The following is a 24,059-nucleotide window of genomic DNA, read 5'->3' as shown; positions in this document are numbered from 1 at the left end:
TTGGATTCATACCCAAAGTATAAGACAATATACATGAATGCATACTAATATAAATGAGCAATTAAGTAAATTTGTACATAGAGGGATTCCCAAATCACTTATGTAGGTATTCCTCTCCGGGAGGTGTAGCTTAATCCCCCCCAGTCCCTGAATTATGGGCCGCATTTAGTGACTTGGCTTCCAACAAGCAGAGTATGATGAGAAAGAAGAAAAGACCTTTATAAGCAGAGAAACCTGGCAAACACTGCCGTAACCAAGTGATCAAAGTGAATTTCACCGGTGATAAATCATGTTGATAGTATGTGTGATGAGAAGGGCATTTCACCTCTGTGGTATCTTATTCTAAAATCTATAATCCCAGTGTACAAACATCAGGCAACATCAGACAAGCCCCAGTAGAGAGAAATTATACCAAATATCTAATCAGTACTCCTCAAAACTGTCAAGGTGATGAACAATGATAAAGGATTGAGAATCCATCACAGTTAAGAGAAGACTAAGGAGACAGGAGATATGGTGACAAAATGCAGTGTGACATCCTGGAAGGGACCCTGGAACGGAAAAAGGACATTAGTGGAGATACTAATGAAATCCAAATAAAAATTTGGGGTTTAATAATGTACCAATGTTGGTTCTTAGTTGTAACAAATGTACTTTGGTAGTATAAAATGTTAACATGAGGGGAAACTGGTCAGGGGTGTATGGGAGTTTTTTGTTTGTCTTTGCAACTTTTCTGTAAATCTGAAGTTATTCCAAAATAAGAAGTTACTTACAAAAACCTGACAGGTTTGCTTAGTAAGAGCTGATTTCAGACCTTTTTAAGGATTTAAAAATCTGTAGTGTAAATAATATATATAACACCAAGAAAAATATTCAGTAATTTATTGTGTGTTTTTTAAAAGGAAATAAAATTTGCATATAAACTATAGAAAGATTAATTTGTGTATATGTAAGACAAGTATATATGTATACTTGTGTATATATAAGACAGATCATTTTAAATGACTTGTATTACCTACATTCTCTTTGTAGGTCCTTCCACTGGAAAATCAAATGAAAGAATCAAAACGCTTCCCCCAAGCATTGAATATTGGCATGGGAATTGTTACAACTTTGTATGTAACATTAGCTACTTTAGGATATATGTGTTTCCGTGATGAAATTAAAGGCAGCATAACTTTAAATCTTCCCCAGGATGTGTGGTAGGTGGACCTGATTTTGTTAATCCTAGCTTGTATACTCTATAAATATAGCTTACCAATGTTTGATGACAAAGATGTATTTTTGGATTTATGGTTTAAACATTTAAAATTTTTTTGTGATTCCTTATTTGTATAACCTTATTTGTGATTTCTTATTTTATTGTGATTTCATAATCTTCAGAGACCATCTAGTATTTTATAGGTCCTTTTGAGATTCTTTGAAAAGATTAAAAATTATAGGATATCCCAAATTTGAGTAAAATATCAAAGTAAAACATGGATTCTTTTAATATGGACTCACTATAATAAAAATTGTAATACATGTACTTGATGCCAACAAATCCAACACTCTGGGTTCCTGATAAAATAACCCATCACTTACGACCCTCACTATTTTACTGGTAAGCTTTCATCTTGTATGTACCCCAAGTCCTTTCAGAGCATAAGTAGGACACATTATAAAAATATAATATGGTGCATCTTAATATTATCTTAATATTAGAACCATATTTTGCAAAATTAAGAATTATATAGGATTTTTCCTTCTTCCAGAGATTGGTCCCTGGAGATTTTAAAAAGGTATTGCACCCTTATTTATAAAATGGAAGATAACTCCTTAGATTTGATAAATACAAAGACTAAATTTTAAATTGCTGATTTAATTAATGTCACACTGCTCAGGCTGCTTGGATAGAAGTCTGTGAAACCTGAAATGTTTTAAAATATTATATACTCTGGCTTTCTGTTTGTAGTTTGGGAGTTTGTCTACCATTCAGTAGACAAGTCCTGGGTTTTTATCGGAGTTGAAAATGTTGTAAGACCAAATGCATATAGGAAGCCATTTGTGGTAGAAAGAATATACCTAGAATAGTTTCCAGGCTGCACAAGGGACACACATGCAGTGTGTTTATTTTTTAAAATTATAGTTCTGCTTTAGCCATGACCCATTTTATAAATATTTCAAGATGGAAGCATGTTGTTTCAAATGTTATACGTTTGTTTCAGGCTAGAGACAGGACTACAAACAAGATATATAATTTTAAGCATTTATTTCATTAACCTACATTATAGTTGATTATATAATTTTGTTTCTTCCAAATACGCCTCTTTTTGTAACAATTTAATATGGACTAGGAGCTTAAACAGCTTAATATAAGAATCAGGCTAAAAATTATGGTATCATAGGTCCTCTTTTCAGATACCATATAATGAAAACAGTGATATCTTTCCGCACTTAGAATAATATTTAGAATAAATCTTAAGAATAATTTATACAGGGGTGCCTGGGTGGCTTAGTCAGTTAAGTGGTTGACTCATGATTTCAGCTCAGGTCATGGTCTCATGATTGAGAGTGCGAGCCTCACATCAAGCCCTGTGCTCATGGTGCAGAACCTGCTTCAGATCTTCTGTCTCCCTCTCTGTGCCTCTCCCCTGCTTATGCTTGCTCACTCTGTCTCTCTCAAAAAAAGATAAATAACTGTTAAGAATTTTTATAAATAAAATTGGCGACTTTCAATGTCAAAACTAAAATATAGGTGGAAACAATCTCAGAATTCTTCCCAGAGAGAAGGGACTGAAGTGGGAGCACGCACATCAAGTTCAGATGTTCCTGTCCCCAGAGAGTTAAGAGCATGGTGAAGGAACAGTGGGAAAGATGAGTAGGGAATGCTTCTGGTATTCACTAAATCCTGTGGGAGCGATACTGTCCCTGCAATAGTTCTACTTAATCCTTCCCTTTTTCCACATCCCCTTCCTGCTCTCACCTTATCCCTAATTGCTATGGCTTTACCCTTAGAACAGAATTAGTTGCAAGTCTTGATTAAAAAGGGACCATTGCATCATCATTTCTATTCAAGAAAGCTTAGCTAAGTCACCCACTTTTCATTTAGAAGAAAGGCTAGTTACACGTATCCTAAGAAAGATCTGGGAGAAAACAGACAGCAAGTGAAGATATGCTATTCACCTTTAGAGAACTTGTGTTAGGTAGTTCCTTCTCCTTGTGGAGATAAGCCTCGTGTGGCCTACTGTCCATTTCGTTATGGTCTCTGCAGCTGGGACAGTTAAGATAATAGCCAAGACTGAGAAAGACTGCTGAGGAGATGCTTGTCTTGTTATAGTGATAGTCTTCTGTAAAAGGAGGAGTTTGGACCGGAATGATCATGGGATTATATCTAAGATTTCTTTCTTGTTGTGCTCTGTATGAGTCTTTTCCTTTCCTTCCCTGTGCTTAGGACGATACAGGCCTAGGAAGTCCGAGAATGTGCAGTGTACTCATTACTGTCGGTATAAAAGCGGATGGCTGTCGTAAGAACCTAGGGAACCCGTAGCTGCTAGCTATGAGGAGCTGTAATGGGCTTTTGATGTCATGTGACTTACATCGTCAGAATTCATAATGGGTATTCCTACAAGAAAATATTGCATTAGAAAGCAGCCCCGGGATAAAGAAAGTATGAATTAGAGAGGCTCCAGGTTATTAACTATTTATTGTTTGAGGTGACATCTTTTAAAACTAGTTATGAGTTGTATTGTTCAGTGGATCGCATTTAGATTTTTAAGCAAAGAATGTGTCTTAAAGATGATAATTGAGCTAAAATATAAGCACTGTAAGGGCAGGAACCCTTCATCTTTTAGGCTGATGATGTATCTCCGTGATCTAGCACATTGCTCAGCATTTAAGAGGCCCTTAGTAAATGATTGCTAAATAGGAATCTAGGTTTAATAGCATTTCCCATGTTACCTGATAATATAACTAAGGCACCACTACTAGTCCTAGTCGAGTGATGTTTTAGCAGTGTTTTTCCAAGACTTCCACTAACGTCACCCAATAAACAGTGGAGAGAAAAAGACAAAAGTGTTCCCTTGGGAGTCTTGAGAATAGACTTGCCCAAGTAGCCTGCCTCAAGCATAGTATCAGCTCCTTCTCTGTTTACATAATCATAATCTTGATGTTGCTTTTTGTAAAAATAGTTTTCCCTCAAGAAAACCTTTGAAACTGGTACTTCAGGGCGACCCACTGTGTTTAACCCATCCTCTGAGAACCCCCAGCACACTGCCACCAGGAAGGAATGTGTCCTCTGAAGAGCAAAGGCACAGTGCAGTTGCAAGCAAAATAACCAAGAGGAAATAACCTTTTGATTTAAAAACACTATACAAATGAAGCCACCATGATAACATTACACAGGCCATAAAAGGATGTTTCTTTTTGTCTGGATCGATATGAAGAATTTTTCATATCACTTTATGTAGATTCTGTGCTTCACACCGTGGTCCCAGGGGTTGACATAAATTGCTATGTACTACTTTAACTTATAGACTCTTCTTACCATCAAGGAGGTCCTAGATAGGAAAAGTGTGCATGAAATTAGCCTGAAGAAAATACTGGAATGTGGAATTTGGCAGACGAACAGTATTTATGTTGGAGCATGGATGCCATATTCATTGTAAAATCTTCCTAGATTACATGTTTCTCTACCTCCTCTAATAGCAATTTCTGGAATGTAAGCCATCAGGTGAAGATTTCTAGTCAATGTTGTAAGGGAAGGTGTGGAGATTTGAGCATCAATGGTGGTAGAACAAGTTCACAAGAGGACTTAAAATAGCAGAGTATTTATGTGGGTTCTGTCTTACTGTGTCCTTCTGAGTGATGGTATATACATCATAGGAACAAACATCTTTCTTTTTGTTGTGGTTTCCTTTGTTCACTTTTGTTATGTTGCTTGCTTTTTACTAGCCTGAAACACGAGGTCTGTTCCATACCCCTTCACCTTTTCCCCAGCACAGTTACCGTGCCTTCTTATTTGGTTCCAGTTGGTGGCTTTTTAACTTTTCAAACTATAACCTATAGTAAGAAAGGAAAATGTTTTATAGAAAAACCATCATAGAAATAAGTGTATGTGCGTCTGTGTGTATATGCGTTTTTGTGGTACACACCACCCACACACATGTAAATAACTGAAATAAGTAATAAGGCTAAATAAAGACACATATATTCTGCATACAGTGTCCCCTGATATTTTCTATTCCAGTCTATATATTAGGAAAAAACCTATTCACAACTCAACTCACCCAATTGATATCATAGCCCCTTTAATGGTTCCTGATTAGAGTTTGAAAAATCCTGGCCTAGAATAAATTCACATGTTACTCATTCATTCAACACACATAGCACTTCCACTAAATATCAAGGGTGTTAGGTTTTCATACAAACAAATATTGAGAAGCAGTAAGGTGCTTCTGCTGTCCCGCATGTGGCATTCTTTCTGAAGCATGTATTGGATAGGAAAAATTCAGTTAAAAAAATAGTGAAGAATAATTGGGGCACCTGGGTGGCTCAGTAGGTTAATCATCCAACTCTTGATTTCAGCTCAGGTCATGATCTCATGGTTTGTGAGATCGAGCCCCTTATCAGGCTCTGTGCCGACAGAGTGGAACCTGCTTAGGATTCTCTCTCTCTCTTTCTCTCTGCCCTTCCCCTGTTCATGTTCTCTGTCTCTCAAAAGTAAATAAATAAACATTTTTAAAAAATACAGAAGAACCATATAAGAACAGGGAAGGCATAAGGCAGGCATTTTGATTTATTAAGATAATTGAACTGGTACTTTTCCTCCCCAAAGAGAACAAACCCCAAGTCTAAGCCCATGTTTGTAGCATACCCAAGCTATGAACATGAATATTCTGGGAAATAAAGCTGACAAGTAATGGCAGGTAATCAAGCCATGTCTTAATGGATCCTACCAGGCAATCAACGGTTTGAACTCTGAGGAGCTTGTTACCTACAGCGAAAATATTTAGGCAGGAATGGACTCACCAAAGGGCACGATAAAAAAGCAGTAAGAGAAATAAATTTAAGAAAACTGGAAAAATAAGATTCATATATCCCAGACTAATCCCTCTGTCCTCTCCCTCACAAATTCTTTTTTTTTCCCTCATTACACTTTTGTTTTAATGGGTGTCAAAATTCTGTGACAAATTTAATTATCTTTTTGCAATATTAAAGTTGCCTGTAACTGGGCATCCTGGCCTGCCCAAACTGCCTCTGACTTTCCTCATCAGAATGACTGTTATTAATAATATTAAATTCAAAATGAAGGGCATCTCACAGATACTTAATTGTATGCCTTTTATGTACTAGGTATTGTTCCAGGAACTAGTGGTGAACAGATGAAAAATCTCTTCCTCGTGATACTTAGTTTAGTGAATATGCTCTAAAAGTTGAGTGGTTTACATTATTCAATCTAGTTGTGAAGAGTAAATAACCCTTGTCTTAGTTTTCACCTTAGCATGAGGTGAGGTTCTTGGTAAGGGTTGTAGCTAGTCCTCAGACTTGTCTCTTCTTAACGGAACTAAGCTCAGATTCCTTTTTTTAAATATTTTTTAATGTTTATTTTTGAGAGACAGAGAGAGGGACAGAGCACAAGCAGGTGAAGGACAGAGAGAGAGGGAGACACAGAATCCGAAGCAGGCTCCAGACTCTGAGCTGTCAGCACAGAGCCCAACGCGGGGCTTGAACCCATGGACAGTGAGACCATGACCTGAGCCGAAGTTGGACACTCAACTGACTGAGCCACCCAGGCGCCCCAGAACTAAGCTCAGATTCTTAACCTGAGTATCACCAAGGGTCTGGGATGGCAAGTGAATTATCATAGTTATCCCAGGAGTAGCTTTGTAGTCAGCCTTGAGAGAAAGACAGTCAGTCGGCAGCTTATATCCCAGGTTGGCTTTTCAAAAATTTTAAGATATTTGTATCTGTAAATTTAGGGTGAGTTTTGATTTATTAGCCAATGTGGGGAAAAGAGTAGAAGCATTGGAAATTTTGAAATGCTGTGCTTTTAAAACTAATGTTTTCATTGGAACATTTAGTTGCCCCATAATCTGATTTCATAGATTTCATATATTGACTGCAAAGTAATTATTTAAAACACACACTTATGTTTTTTACTAAGATATTAAATTTCTTTGCTACCAGTATAGTGTTTTTTCAAGCAATAATTATTTTATTCTTTGAAGTATTTTTATTTGTGATATTGAATAAATATAGTTTCTAAGAACTACCTATCCATACCCATTTTTTATTATTAATATTTACTTAATGAGTATCTGCCACCTGCTAAGAATATACAAAGAAGAATAAAACATGGTCTCTAACTTTCAAGAACTTTGGCAGTGAGTTTCATGGTAATTTTTAATGTGCATTAAATGTTATTTAAAAGTTGTTTACATTCTTCTGTATCTTCAAAACAACTTCCTATAACTTTAAGAAAGTTTTTTGTCCTTTGGACATACAGTTTAAGAGTAGATTGTTCTTTCAACTCTTCATTTCTAAAACTTAGTACGTAGATGCCTGCTTACAACCAAATTAAGAACAAAGGTTGGTAATCCCTGTAGAAAAGATGATGAGAGAAAAAGTTTAGGGTGATTGAAAATATAGATGTCAAACAAAAACTGGTAGATTCTTAAAACAGAAAAGAAGTAAAAATGGAACAATTGATTTTAAAAGACTGCAGTGCTTTTCTTAAACACTCTTATTTCTATAATTACTCTTCTATGGTTGATAATTGGAAGTATACTAGCCTTTAAAAGGTTCATGTCATTTTATTTCCCATTTGTACTCTGTGTAATACCAAATGATAATATTTGCATATAATCAGTGTTATTGACTGGCATTAATAATAACCAGATCCTTAGCCTGTATAACTTGTTTTAAATCAATAGAAAAGTAATTATACCTATATGCATAGATGTATTTTAAAATACATTGTTAAAAACATATAAGTTAAAAGATTATTAGAACAAAAGGAATGTTCTAATAAACTGGTAAGAATATTTATTTAATTGTCTATAATTATATATCAGAGTAAATGAAGCAGGAGTCTTTATTCTGTACATTGCAGTAATTTGACCGTTTATATTTAAATCTCAAGCCTCAAGCTGAGAAATATATCCTGAAAGCATTTAATATTAAGATTTTATTGTTGCTAGCCCTAAGGAGTTCCTTCTTTCTTTAATTATGTTGTTTGCAGTATTTTCAAAGCTATTCCTACTCAGCTGTTTTTCTTTCCTCTTAACTTCCTATGATGCATATATTATAGAAGGAGACTTATGAATTCCCTCTTGCTTGGCCACAGTTTAGAGAACTGTTGATAATCTTTACTATAAGTCTTAAGACATCAGAAATAAGCTTAAAGCCTAATTAATATTTAGGACTTTCTGTACCAAAAGTGGAATATTTTATATCCCTTTAAAATGATTGTATTTTTTCTCCTAAGGAAGAAACACTCTCCCCTGTGCGTAGGCCTTGCAGGTGGGAAAGCAGAGCTCTAAAGGGAAGATCGGGGCTATCAATGATGTTTCTGCCTAAAGAGGACGTGTGTTAATGCTGCGGCACTTTCTATCCATGGTCTCCTCTCCAGTTTGTTTGTTTTCTTTAAAGAATACAAGAGCAATTGGTTTTTTTTTTTTTATTTTAATTGTTGCAAAATATTCAAAATTTCAAAAAACCACAACACATAATTTTATTATCTGTAACCTAAGAGAGTAGATTCTATAATGTTCTGAGTCCTATGATTCTAGTTTTCTCTGTGTGCCATTATCAACATTTAAAAAGTGTTCTTTGTCCAGCCAAAAGGTAGTTAACCAAAGTCTCTATAGGGATATGTATACTGATTTCGACAAGACACCATCTACAATGTAGAAATTCTAAAGATACTTATAAAACTAAAACTTGCGGTGCTGTTTTGAAGCACTGGGCATCAACCAGCCTAATAACTCTATTTCCCTATTAATGTAACTTTTATATAGGTGGAATCCCTGTGTAATCTAGAGGACTTTGCAAGTTGAAACCATTTAGATGCCCTCCTTGTGGACCTAAGAATGATGACATTTCTGCAACTAATGACATACATACCAAGATTTTTAAGCAAGGAGAAGCATAACTCAAAGTTCAATGTGAAGTTTTTCTTCTATATATAGATCAAGAAGATATCAAAGACAAACAGTATGCTCAGTTTTTAAAAGAAAGTTAAGAAAAGACATTAGCTCTTCATGAGACTCAGCCTAGCCTTTAAAACATTGGCTTAGGGGCGCCTGGGTGGCTCAGTCGATTAAGTGGCTGACTTTGGCTCAGGTCATGTTCTCACGGTTTGGGAGTTTGGGCCCCACGTCGAGCTCTATGCTGACAGCTCAGAGCCTGGAGCCTGCTTTAGATTGTGTGTCTCCCTCTCTACCTGGCCCTCCCCAGCTTGCACTCTGTCTCTTTCTCTCAAAAATAGATGTTAAAAATTTTTTTTTAAACATTGGCTTAGCCTAAAATGAAATATTTCCAGCAATATTCTGAAATCTTTGCATTGCCACATTCAAGCTCTCTAGGCTTGTCAAAATGAACTGTCCATACGTCATCTAGAAATTTAGTAGAGATCAGCTAGCTTTTTTTTTTTTTTTGATAAAAGCATTTAATTAGTAAGATACTGGCCTACGTTTGTGTTAATTTCTTACCTATCTAACATTAAAGGTAAAAGGAAGAAAGCCAGATTCCTAGGGGGTGGTGGATAGGGAAAAAGAGTCTGACAAAAGGGTACAAACTTTTACTTGTAAGATGAAGAAGTTCTAATGTATAATGTGGTAACTATAGTTGATAATACTGTAGCGTTTAACTGAAATTTGCTGAGAGTAGAACCGAAGTGTTCTCACCAAAAAGAAAGAAAAAAAGACAAACATGTGAGGTGACGGATGTGTTGATGGAACTCAATTACGGGACTCTTTTCACAATGTATACTTAAGTCATGTTTTACACTTCATTACAGTTTTGTCACTTATACGTGAGTAAATCTGAGGGGAAAAGAATCAACTGAATTTTGAAATATTCTTTTAACAGGTTATATCAATCAGTGAAAATTCTATATTCCTTTGGCATCTTTGTGACATATTCAATTCAGTTCTATGTTCCGGCAGAGATCATCATCCCTGTGATCACATCCAAATTTCATGCTAAATGGAAACAAATCTGTGAATTTGCAGTCAGGTCCCTCTTGGTTAGTATTACATGTAAGTATTACTACATATTTATATCATAATTACTCTTGTTGAATTGCTTATAATTAAGCTACTTAAGTTATATTTTTTAATATGTTAAAAACAATTCATTCACCTCGCTGAGATACTTTTTGGGTTAAAATTCTGTTGTTCTACCACTATATAAGAAAAACACAAACCAGATCCTATCATACTTAAAAGAACTACTCAAATTATTATTTTGAAAACTACATCAATGGTGATTAAAATATATCTAAATCAGATGCATAAGGGACTCCTTATATTGTTCATACACATTTTACATCGGTTTTCATTTTCCTCAGGTTTTTTGTTTCCACTAACTTTTGTGTATTTAACAGTTTGATTCTCTAAGACTGCCTATAGAAATGGGTTTTATTTTGTTTGGGTCTTTAATTATTTCAGTGGCTAATTTATATTATTTGAAGGAATATATAATCTTGTATTAAGGTTTCACAATGTAAAATGCCTCCACCAGAAAGCATTAAAAATGGAGACCTGTGGAGAAGAAACTTGATTGTGGTACAGTGATATACTAGAAATAGCATGAGTTTTGGGGTCATACTGACCTGATGGTTGAAACCTACCACTCACCTGCTGGTGTCTTTAGGCAAGTTACATAGCATCTTTAAACCCCTCTTTCCTCAACTTTGAAATGAAGATAAGATTTCCTTAATGGCATTTTTATAGAGTTCAAGGATATTAACAAAGTAGCCAGCATTTATTATTGTCACCATTATTATTGTAACCACAAATACAAGATGACCATAACACTGAACTAACTAATGGGGTTGCCTAGAGCTAGAATGACCCATTAGAAATGGGTCAGCTTTCTGTGGAAGAAAACCATCTTGGCCCATTCAAGGTGAGAGAAACGAGAGAGCTAGAAATTCGAGGCAACTCTATAAATTGCAGTGAGCAATTTGGGGTGGATCTTATGCCTAGATATAAAGAAGAAGCAAAGCTGGGAAGAAGAGATGAAACCTGTTTTCCAAAGTAATCATTTAAGTGAATTGTATCAACAGTAATCATCAGAAATCACGCTGAGGAATGAATTCAGTAAGCCCTTACTCCAATGACTAATAAAACATTCAGTAGGAAAAAATTATTTTAAGACATTTGAAATATTTCTTACACATTGTTTTTATTGATATTTTGACTACTACATAAAAAGACTGATTTCAGTAAAAGTCCTTTTAATATAGATGTAAGACTATAAGTTCTGAGAGTATATCTCCTTTTAAAATTACTGAAGTTCGGGGCGCCTGGGTGGCTCAGTTGGTTAAGCGGCCGACTTCGGCTCAGGTCATGATCTCGCGGTCCATGAGTTTGAGCCCCACGTCAGGCCCTATGCTGACAGCTCAGAGCCTGGAGCCTGTTTCGGATTCTGTGTCTCCCTCTCTCTGACCCTCCCCTGTTCATGCTCTGTCTCTCTCTGTCTAAAAAATAAATAAACGTTAAAAAAAAACTTTAAAAAAAAATTACTGAAGTTCACTTGAAGGAGCTTGAGGAAAACATTAACGGGATTTAACACTTCTGATATTTTGAGAACTCCATCCATTTCTGCACATTGGCTGCCATTGTTATGTGGAAGCTGCCTGTCTGCTGAAGCACAGAGCACACTGCATATCCGCTACCATGACTTTATTCCCAGAAGCCACGGGCTTTTTCTCAAGAGCTGAGTTCATGGCACAGAGAGTTGCCAGTTTTCTTTCCTGCTTCTGTCTTTTAGTTAAAAATAGTGAAAGCTATTGAACGGTATATGAGGGCTATATTTACAGCATGCTTTGGACAAAGAGAACACAGACCAGGCAGTGTTCCCTTCTACTTCATTGGGACACATCATTGGACGCTGAACTTCGTTTGAGTCTTGGGCACCTCCTGGTAAAGGCCAGTTGATATTCATGGCAGGACTGTTTTTCATCTGTTCTCTAGAGCACTTGACAAGCTTTTGGGGCAGGCTCCTCGCTGATGAATGTGTACACAGCTGATGGGACCTCATCGTGTCCACAGAGCAGGCTGTTCACCACTAGCAGTGAGAGTGGAGGCTCAGCTGGAGGTGCTTTGAAAATTGAATAACCTATCAGTGTTCCATAATCCTTTCCAAGTACCGAATCTGGGTTTGTAGGATTGGCCTTCAAAGTAGTGGGCTTATCAGCTTGGGTTGCATTGGTTTGTCCAAGGCTCTATTTAGCATTTGAAGCATCATTTCAAAGTATCTTCTTAGTGGAACTCAAAAGCTTGGAAAGATGGGTCAGACTCATCCTAGCTGTTGCCTGTAGACACCTTACTTGCTATAGAGGCTTCTCACAGGTGAGGGAGAAGAGTGAGTAGAAGCTGGCCAGTGGCCACCATCGACTACAACAGATACTTTTTACTTTAAGAGCACATCTCTAGAAAGAACCTGTTAAGTTTTGAATTGTAATGAACATGGAGACGAATGTTTTGATTCCATGTTTGACTTGAATCTGTAAAATATGCTAAATACTCTTTATTTTTGTTATTATCCAATTCATTGATCTTTCTACTATTTTTATTTTGGAAAGTTTTTGGCTTTGGGAGCATGCTTTCTGGTTTTAGGAGATTATGACTACAAAGCACCAAAAAATAGAAATCTTACTAATTTGTAGAATACTAGAGATACACTAAAATCTTTCATTTAAGTTAGGTGCCACTTCAGGTGAGGAAAGATACGATTTCGTAACCTCATATTCTATCTTAGAGTCAGGAGGTATCTGGGGAGTACCATTAATTATTTGTGTGATTAAAATTTATGTGCTGGAGTATTTCTTACAGTTTTGTTGTTAAATACCAAGTATTTTGTTTTTTTCTCTGATACATCTTTTTTCACCCTACAGTTGTCAAGAATGGACTTAAAATAGGATTTTTTTTTTTTATGAGAGGAAACTTTGTGCCTTAAAGATACTTTCTTTTTCTCTATACTCTAGTTTTGGCAAATAGTGAATAAGCTTAATTGGTTTTTAGTAGATCTACTCATAATACCTGTCTATAAAGGACATAGGGCAGCCTATTTACAGTAATCCTATAGTAAATATTTGTAATGAATAAATTGCCCATATTCTAGACTGTCCTTTGTTTCTGTGATTTTGAGTGTTTATATATTGATTTTGCCTAAAGTGTACATATTTATCTTCCTTGTCTACTAATAGCATTATAAAATAAAACTTCAAGCCATTTTTTACTAGCGTGTATCTACTGATTATATAACATTTATTTTAAGTTTATTTATTTTGAGAGAGAGAGGGAGGGAACAAACCAGCGGAGAGGGGCAGAGAGAAGGAGAGACAGAATCCCAAGCAGGCTCTATGCCATCAGCACAGAGCCCGATGTGGGGCTTAAACTCACCAGCTGTGAGATCATGACCTGAGCCAAGATCAAGAGTTGGACGCTTAACCGACTGTGCCACCCAGGCGCCCCAATTATATAACATTTAAAGGATGACTTCAGCTAATTGATAAATTTCATGATCAAAAGTGTTTGATAAATGTCTGAATAGATTTTAAAAACCTATAGTGTTCGTCCACATGCTTTTTCAGCCATATTTCACTTGATTTTTCCTAGTAACAGCTGGATTATTGAAAAACATTAATGAGGAAAGATGAATTCCAAAGAGAAAGCCTCTTCCGATGGCTCTGTTCTGGTCACGCTTATCCAGCCAGTCTGTTATACTCCCGTCTGCTATAAATAGGTAGAAATGTGTCTCCGTGAAACGGATGTAGTCACTGAAATTTGCGAGGTCCTAATTGTGTTTGGGAGTTATGCTTATAGTGCCCTTGAGAAAAATGTTAAGAGAATGTAGCAAGCGTCCATTCCACAAGGAATCTACTCTATGAAGCATTTCCAGTTTAGAGTTTCAGCTTCTTCCAAGTCATTTATCTTATTTAAGAAACTTTGCTACACTTCAGTCCTCTAGGTGTGAGGCTAGGTTTATAATTTCAAAATAATTTTTGGTTTTAGATTTCAAAAGAATTTAAATAGGAAATAACAGATATTTCCGAGAAACCTAGTGGTTCCAAACTAATCCCATGTCCTCCGGGAAAACATTGAGAGCCACAAAAAGAATAGGGGAAGGAAAAAAAACACCCATAACCTAAAAATTAAGAAGTGGAGAAACTAGTAGGCTGCACCCTGAAGACTTCATTGCAAAGAGCCCAAGTTAAATTATATACACACCACAGAAAGGTTGGCAGGAGACAGAGAGACTAGAAATGAGGAAAGCAAAAGTACATAAACTTAAAAATAAAGAGAGGGATAAAAAAAAATGGAGCTTTAGGAGACAAGTTAGGGAGAGCCGGCACAGACCTCGATGGGGACCTCAAAGCTGGGACTCTGGGGGTGGAGTCCTCCGTGGTGGCAGGGCTGACATGGCTGTCACGGGGTACGTGTGAGCAGACTCCATTGTCTAGCTGCTCCAGACCCTCAGCAAGCCGTTCAGTGAACCATTTTAGGACATTTTGAAGCAGGAGTAGGGGTCTTAGTTTTTACAGACCTTCTGTTGATACCTTTGTTATGATGAGGGTAAGTGAGGTCAAGAAAGTGCAAGATCAGAACTTTCAGAAATTTGCCAGTAGTTTGGAAGAAAATCCTGTCAACAGTAGTAGTAGTACATTATTTTGTTTTCATTTTTCATTTTGAAATAATTTAGAAAAGTTATAAAAGAAAGTAGAGTAGAAAAGTTCTGAAAGTTGTTTACGTAAGAAAATCTGTTGAAAAGTCACCGTTCAAGAAATGTCACTCACTGTTTTGGTTTCCTTGTGTGTTTGACAGAGTCTTCAACAGGCAGCAATTTAGTTAGTGCCTACTTGCATTAATTTTGAAGTATTGAAAATACAGTAAAACCTTGGTTTGCGAGCATAATGCATTCTGGAAACATGCTTGTCATCCAAAGCACTTGTATATCAAAGTGAATTTCAAGAACCATCGGCTCGGTTGGGATCATGTGACATTCCGTGTCATGTACTACTCGTATTGCAAGACGTCGCCCGTTTATCAAGTTAGAATTTAGTAGAAATGTTTGCTTGTCTTGCAGAACGCTCGCAGAACAAGTTACTTGCAATCCAAGGTTTTATGTATCTACATTTAGTGCTCATTTAAGCAGTATATATTTAAATAAAGAAAATACGTATTTTCATTTTCTAGGTGCTGGAGCAATTCTGATTCCTCGTTTAGACATTGTGATTTCCTTCGTTGGAGCTGTGAGCAGCAGCACATTGGCTCTGATCCTGCCACCTCTGGTTGAAATTCTTACATTTTCTAAGGAACACTACAATATATGGATGATCCTGAAAAATATTTCTATAGCATTCACTGGTGTTGTTGGTTTCTTCTTAGGTACATATGTAACAGTTGAAGAAATTATTTATCCTACTCCCAAAGTTAGAGCTGGCACTCCACAAAGTCCTCCTCTAAATTTGAATTCAACATGCTTTATGTCTGGGTTGAAATAGTGGAAGCAGAATTATGAGTCTTCTCCTTTTGTCCCAGTTCTGAAAATGATTAAAATAAGAACTGGTAGAGTCCATTGCCATATGTCTAAAGTTAGAGCCAAACTCTCTTTTCTTTTGGCACAATAATGACATTTCAGTAGTAAACTGTAATTCTTTACCAGTAGTGGTAAACTATGACAGATTCTTTGTTTTGAGTATTAATAATAATTTCAAAAAATGTTAGTTTTGAAAATACTATAAATTAAAATGTAGAAGAATTAAAGAATAAAAAGACTTCCATTATTCTTCATTCAATCAGAAATACTCTAACCAAGATTCTCTTTTACGCCCATGCTCCTCTTTCCCCACCCAGCTGAGGAGAGAACAAAGTTCCAACAATAAGAGAATCAGAGAAGGACATAGTTCACAAAAATCTTCAGACCATCTCGGTGAATGTCAAAGTGTACTTTGTGTATAATGTAAAAATATCTCAATTGTGTTTTTATTAGAAGGCCAAATACTTACGAATCGCCCTTGCAAGGATAGAAAACTCTAATGTAAGCATCAGAAATCTCTAAACCAGAATTGTTCTACACCATTCTATGATGGTGGTTGACCTGCACAATGAAAATCATGAGGTGCTGTGGAGATCCTGATTTAGTGTCTCAGTCACATTTGGAAGAGACTTTAAGGGTTATCCAACACAATTCCCTTGATGTCCAGAAAGGGTAAGTAAGTTGGTCAAGACCACTTAGCTTTGAGATCAAGCAAGAGAATCTGATCTTTTTACCCCAGTCCAAGATTTTTTATTTTTCACATCACATCCAAGAAAAATAAAGTATGTTCAGTTTAGCCTTTAGTGTTGCATCTACATAATTATATTTTAAAGCTCAGAAAGCCAGTCTTTTAGTAATATATGTGACCTGAGCATAAAATCAGAGAACTCTAAAAAGGATGCCTTACCGGTACATAAACCTAAACAAGAGAAAGAAAGTGTTTGTTTGTTTGTTTGTTTGTTTTAGAGAATAGAAAGCACTTTCTGGTTTAACTGCTGGTGAGTTGGAGGTGCCCAGCTATTCTGTCTGTGGCTGGAACTCTCATTATTTCTTCTCTTTCTAGGGATTGTAGGCACCGTTTTTCTTAATGGCAGAAAATAGGTATCTGACAAAATACAGGATTTGTGTATTATTTCCAGCCTGTGGCTTTCCTGATTATAGCCTTTTATCAGTCTGAATGGGCAAAATTAACAAAAAACATAAATTTATACTGAGGAAAAATCAAGGCAATAATAGACTGTCTACTAAATATTGAGATACTCCAGGTTTCTTGCAGAGAAATACCTTGTATTCATATTTGTCAAGCCCAGTTATTAATGAAAACAAGCTCAGTTGACATGGATGAAAACTTTTAAGTTTAAAACATTAGGAATCTTGATTTTTTTAAAAAAATTCATACATTAAGACATTTTTAATCAGGCTGGTAATTTGTAATACTACAAGATATCGTCAAGATCACTGTAGTATATGTATTCTATATTTTTATATGTAAATGTGAACTTAGCTCAAGTATTTTTTTGCTTTACATCATTAATGAGTCATCAAGTACAATTCTAACAAAGTCTCAGAAGCTTTATTTTTGTACAAATTCGTAAGAATCAAACTTTTTTTAAACACTTACATTAGATATCACCGATAATTTTTTGTGACACTTTTGTATCAAATCTATTACGTTGAGCTTTCAGTCACACTGAGAGAATGTGGAAGAAGTTACAGGAAAAGTAATTGTCATTGAAACTGTTACATAGTTGTGTTTCTAAGAATAAATTAGGTTTTTTTAAAAGAAATGTAGAACTTGGTATAAAATGACTTGAAAACCATTATTTAATAGAAAGCACTATTACTTTGCCAGGTATCTTCAGATATTTCTAGTCTATGCATGAAATTTTATTTTTATACTTTGACCTGTTTATTTTCCTTATTCATCAAATTCAGTGAATTTCGAATAGTTGATTATAGCAATAAATGAATTTTAGCATGAACAGAATGTTGAGTGCATTATCAGCCAGGCTTCCTTATGTAGCGAGTGCTGAATCGACATCCAGTACTTAGTTCACTAAGTGATCGACACTTTAAATATGAGAGGAAAGTCGAGATGGTGAAAGAGGGGCTAAAAAGGGAGAGACTAGTCCCAATTCTTAACAAGAAACTATTTAGATGTAAAGGATATATGCACTCTTCTTTAAGGATTTTTGATGAAGCATATTTTTTGCGAAAAAATCAGTGTCATATTTTTCCTCTGAAAATTTAGTTTTAACAAGTTACAACGTTTCAAAAGATTTTTGGAGAAGATATTTTGATTAGAACAGCTGTTGCTTTTATTTGGGGGCCTGGAAAAATGAGAGTGGTTGCACCTGTCAAATTGTGTACTTGATGTCTAGGTCCGTTACATGATGGCTAGGGCGACTTCAGCATTTCACCCGCCACTGCAGTAAAAAACCCTCCTCTCTGAAAGTGAGTCAGGTGCCTGAGAGGCCTTTCCACCACTGAGGTAGGGGAGAGAAAGGAGAGCTTTACTCACCTCTGCTGACCTCTGCTCTAAGCCAGTCATCATCAGCACCCTACGTTCGAAAGGGTGCTCCAGAGTCCACTTGTCAGAACGCTGGCTTTCAGACCTTTCGTATCGGAGGCTCTTCTTTTCCCCACATGGTCAGATTTCTGCACAATTAAATAAGAATTGGGGTTTGTTTTCCCTAGGTAAAGACCAGTTGGTATTATGTTATCAAATAAAAGAGTGCAATGTATTAGCAAATGCCACATCATGTTTTAATTCTGTCCTTGCTGGATTCTCCTTTATTAAAACCATTTCTGCCTCCCACCTAAGCAGTGCATTTAAATTAACATTTTTATAGGCATTTTATGCAATGTGCATGTTGTAAATTTCCTAACAGGGCCTAATTTCATTCAGTATTTTCAGAATAGTTACAGGAAAGCTGTCTGACTGCAAAGCACTATAAAAATATTAACTGGACTATTAATTAAAGTTCCGCATTAGTGCCATTTCTAGCTGTGGCGAAGTGCAGGTCTGCCTCTAGCTTACCTGGGGCACTTGGTCACTGTAGATGTCAGCCCAGCCTCTGAAGTACATTTGTGTATGATAGTATACAGCCACATTAGGTTTTCACCTCAGTTCTTTCTTTATTTAAAAAGGACAGTGTACAGAATAAAGATAATGGAAATAATAAATAATTTTAAAATCATACCCGTGGCTCAATGAATATTTTCTGTTGAGAAATAAAAAAAATCGGCAAAAATACCGTTGATCATGTAAAATGAGTTTTGTTTTTTTTTAATGAGTATTTTTTGTTCATTTTGGATTACCTAGCCTCCTGCTTCATAAGAAAATTTGAGAACTTTGATCTAAAAGGTGAAATAAGACACTTCCTAACATGACGTGGCCAACTGTAATAAGTGATGCTTTCTTATGGACTATCTTGTTTATGCCACTAGTGCTCACTGGGCTAAATGCCTTAATGAAAGTGGCTGATTTCCACCTAGAAGATAGGAAAACATGCTTAAGAAATGACTAGAAATGCTATTTATTGCCCTCTGATAAATGACAACTCTCATTCTTAAAATTTCATATTAAAATTAGCTAGTCCTTACATACACACACACACACACACACACACATACACCAGTAATCTATGTGAATTAGATACTAATATGAATATACCATTTAAATTGGGTCCAGAAAGATAATGCATTCGTTGAAAGATCACTCCAGAAATTATTCCATTAGAGTTTTCTTGATAACAGATAGGAAATTACATGCTTATATCGTGAATAAATTAAGCTGTGGATTTTTGTTTTTCAAAATGATTTTGTTAGTTTGAAAACTTATCGTTGCACTTGAGTTCTTTTTCTTTTAACTTATTTTTCTTTATTATATGAAGAAAACTGTCTTAAAGTACTGTAACTCTTCTGAATTTTCAATAAAATACAATTATTTTGCTTGCAAATGCCTTTTTAAATGAATTTGGCTTTTATAAGCTTAAGTGATATTGACAAGTGTCATAAGCTGAAAATGGCACTCATATTCTCATAATAACATTTTAATCAGTCTTTGTGGTTAAATCTTTGTCATGTGTGATCTTCGGCGTTGGAAGTTGATATCATGTGCCTCCAAGATTTGAGAGCAGAAGTTGATGAAAAATGAACACACTCAAACCATGACCTGAGCTTCCTACAGAGTGAACACAGAATGAACAGTCTGGCGATGCTGCCTCCGTGGTTTAATGTCCCATTCTCTTAGGTCAAGAATATGTATCACTCACACTTTTAATACGCTTTGCTTGCATTATGCCAACTCACCATATCAAAGATCATGAAGATAGTTATACCTTTAATAATAATCCTGCTCTTGTGAACCTAATGTAAGGGCAGGCCATAGTTCATCAGAAGAGAAACAGCAGCATTACACTTTAGTTGTGAGAACTTGGCAACAACCTAAATGTTCAACAATAAGGAAATCATAAATTGTGATATATTCACCTAGAATACAATGCAGATTGTATTAATTACACTATTGTCATACCAAAGATGAATAATTTTGGAAAGAATACATACATAAAATTAATTTTTAATTGCAGCTCTGTAAAAATAATGCTTTTGAACCGAGACGAGATACACAGAAATTGGAACCATAGTGTTAGGAAAAAGATGGGTTACTATTTTTAAATGAATAGTAAAGGAAGGACTGTGAGAGAAATAAAGAGGAATAAAGTTATAAAACCTTAGTAGGAGTACATGCTCTTAGCCAGCAACAGAAGGAATGGGAGGACAAGGACAATAAACATACAGTAGGGATAGAACAAGGTACAGATGCAACGAAAAGCCCCATGGGCTACTTGCTGAAGGAAAACATCAAATATGACCACTTTGTAAAATTAATTTCAGTTTTTTTTTTAATGCAAAAGATTTAGAATGGTGGTTCTAACATATGCAACATGGCCTCAAAATTTTGCACATAAATTGGTGTGGTTCACATGTCAAAGGACTGGTTTGATTTGAAGTTTCCTTTTAAGTGTAGATTTGTTTGAAGGCTTAAAATGGTGGGAGGGAATCAGGTCTTCTGGTCTTCAGAGTTTTCTGGTGCCATGAAGCACAGGACTCATTGGTACCAGATGACAGAATGCTCCTCAAACGAAAGCTGATACATTAGTCTCGCCAAGGAATTAGGGAGTAATTTCATTTCCCTCCCTCCTGGATCTTGATCTGGGCTAAAGGATGAGAACTGGACCCAGAACTCCCCCTGCCCCCTACACACACCCTGCCTAACTTGCACTAAGCCGAGAGGAAAGGGGGGTCGAGTGTGGATCAGGCTGAGCAGGTCTAGAGCTGAACAAGAACGCAGACAAAAAACTAAACAGTGCAGAAGGAGTGCCTTCAGATCACAGAGCCACAGGGTCTCCTGTATCTTTATAGCTCCAGCTTCTCACAGTGCTCTAAAGGGCAAAAGAATAGGTACTGGGAAATTGGATATCGCCACTCTCCTACCTTAAATCTTCTCTCCTTCCCCAATCTGAGCTATGCAAAGACCATGCTCCTCAACGTGGCTCACCGGCAGTTCTCACTCCCTGCCTCCCCTACAAGTTACAGTAACGCCCACATGCTGGTTGCCCCACAAACAGCGCATGTTCGGTTTCCACCTGCACAAGTCCATCACGTCACGCTGATATGATTTCCTTCTACTTCCACCCCTGTGTTTTTCTGGGCAACCCTTAGCTATTGGTAAGGCTCAGTTGACACATTCCTTCTATCAGCGAGCCTTCCTATCCATCCTCTCCTCTCCCCTGTTCAGAGTGAGTTGTGTCTTCTTTCACGCTAGCAAATGACCTTGGGTTTATTATCACATTTTCCACATGGTTTGACAATCCAGTTTCTGTGTCTCTCCACTACACTGGGAGTTCTACAAGGATGCTACATATGTTCATTGTTTGGCTTCTTCTCTGTCCACCCATAGAGAGGATAAGCTCCACGAAGGAGGTGATTTTGTCAGTTGTCTTCACTACTGAAAATCCAGTGCCTAGAGGAGGGCTGGGCACATCGTAGATGCCTAAAAAATATTTGTTGAATGAATGTATGAATTGAAAAAATAACAACAAAAAGCCCATATTAGAGCTCTGGCACGTAATTACATCTCCAAGCATAGGGGCAAAGTCACACTTGTTATACTGTCCCCTGTACCCCATGCCTATTTGTTTAATGACTGTCACCAACCCTCTTCTGTATGCTAACCCAGCAGGCTGCAATATTATAAGCAAAGACCCCCAATTCTGAGTGTCTTATAGAAAATCCTATGAATCTGTCAAAGCTTAACATATTCAGGACCTCCTGGTAGACCACGTGAAGTCTAATAAGAAAGAAAAAGCTGAAAACTCCTCCTCATAAGCTTTGATGTCTTCATGTTATACATAAACATATTGAGTTTTGTAGGAAAAAAACAGAGGTTACACTTTCTACCCATTGTTTAAAAAATTACATATGACCTACAATGCAAGTAGTCCATTTCTGTCTAAAAAAGTATAAAAAGAAGTATCTGTCTAACGTATGACATCTAGTCTTGATATCTGAGAGTACTTTCCTGAACTTTTGATGCCTAAAAGTTCCGTGCTTGTGGAAGAGTCATGCATGCGGTAGTTTTTGGGGATCCTCTCACAAAGGAGAGTATTCTTTGGCTATTCTGAGAAGCTACCTATTGTCAAGCGCGTCACAGTATATGCCATAAATACACCCCTGTAAAAATCAAGAATGGGAATCTACAAAGGGGTACATGCATCCCAATGTTTGTGGCAGCATTATCAACAGTAGCCAAATTATGGAGAGAGTCCAAATGTCCATTGACTGATGAATGGATAAAGAAGATGTAGCATGCATATATATATATATATATATATATATATGCATATATGACTCAGCCATCAAAATAATGAAATCTTGCCATTTGTAACAATGTGGATGGAGCTAGAGTGTATTATGCTAAGTGACATAAGTCAGTTAGCAAAGGACAAATACCATGTGATTTCACTCATGTGGAATTTAAGAAACAAAACAGATGAGCATATGGGAGGAGGGGAAAAAGAGAGAGAGAGAGAAAAACAAACCATAAGAGACTCTTAAAGATTGAGAACAAACTCAGGGTTGATGGAGAGATGTGGGTAGGGGATGGGCTAGATGGGCTATGGGCATTAAGGAGAGTGCTTGTTCTGATGAGCACTGGGTGTTGTATGTAAGTGATGAACTCCTGAATTCTACTCCTGAAACCAATATTGCACTGTATGTTAACTAACTAGAATTTAAATAAAAATTTGAAAAGAAAAGAAAAAAAAAAGAGTGGGAATCTATAAGTGTTGGGGAAAGGGACTGTTAAGACGATTGTTTTGTAGAAATAGCTAGAAATGCAAAGTGAAAATAAGAAGCAATGGATATCTGGAAATTGGAATTAACTGAAGATCCATTGTTCCATACAGTGTCTTTCATGAGACCTCACCCATGTCTATTATTTGCACAGAAAGCAGAGTGTGCTCTAGGACCACCATCAGAATTTTCAGTACAAAAGTGATGGATTTTGCCACTAGGAAAAGACAAGAGGCCTCGAGATTACTCTCATATAGTTCAGGTCGCCTTCTTTAGGATATGCTTGTATGAGTGTAGAGCCTACTTAAGATGCTCTCTCTCCCTCTGCCCCTCTCCTCCACTTGCACACTCTCTAAACAAACAGAGAAATAAATAAGTAAATAAATAAATAAGTAAATAACAAAAGTGTCGGAAATCACATAATATCAGTGGTGTATGATGTGGAAGGTCCTCATCAAACAGGTATTCCGGGAGCGATGTCACCGTTCAGCTAATGCTGTGTAGTACATATATGAAGGACGTGCTCAGTGACTTTTGGTTATTACAACACAGAAAAGCCACACGGGAGAAGGGATTTTTAAGTTATTTGGGAGCCATTATGTAGACTGGACATGTGTTGTGCTCAATTCTGACAGAGGCCCAGATTCATACAAGATTAGAAGAGTGGCCTCTAAATGCAAATCCGTACCCTTGCTTGGTTTTCAGAAGTTAATTAGCCATCTACCATAGAGCCTCCTGATTGCAATTTTATGTTTAAGAAAATAGTGACAATTATAGTATGATCAGCTTGTAGTTGTTGCCTGTGCATATTTTTAGCCCATTCTGCCAAGGAATAGATAGATTAGAGTGATTAGAAGACACTGCTTTTCCCTACTGACAAATGCTGGCTGGCAGAGGGACATGTGCTCTCAGGAGCTGTGAACTACGGGATGGGGAAATTCTTTCATGAC

At 36.6% G+C, this 24,059-nt stretch overlaps 1 protein-coding gene across 1 annotated transcript in view; it reads left to right on the top strand.

Moving 5' to 3' along the window:
• The window catches only part of SLC36A4 (solute carrier family 36 member 4), a 50,376-nt gene extending 30,596 nt beyond the window's left edge, over positions 1–19,780 (top strand). Inside the window, exons 9-11 of the mRNA XM_049653417.1 lie at positions 1,033–1,202; positions 10,072–10,241; positions 15,408–19,780. Coding sequence (XP_049509374.1) covers positions 1,033–1,202; positions 10,072–10,241; positions 15,408–15,715 — 648 coding nt within the window. The 3' untranslated portion in view covers positions 15,716–19,780. The remainder of the gene's footprint in view (positions 1–1,032; positions 1,203–10,071; positions 10,242–15,407) is intronic.
• The last annotated feature ends 4,279 nt before the right edge of the window (positions 19,781–24,059 follow it).

The sequence above is a fragment of the Panthera uncia genome, chromosome D1 (genome assembly GCF_023721935.1).
Source record: "Panthera uncia isolate 11264 chromosome D1, Puncia_PCG_1.0, whole genome shotgun sequence".
NCBI lineage: Eukaryota > Metazoa > Chordata > Mammalia > Carnivora > Felidae > Panthera > Panthera uncia.
Note: the sequence above shows the minus strand (reverse complement) of the source record. Positions and strands in the feature narration are given on the sequence as shown.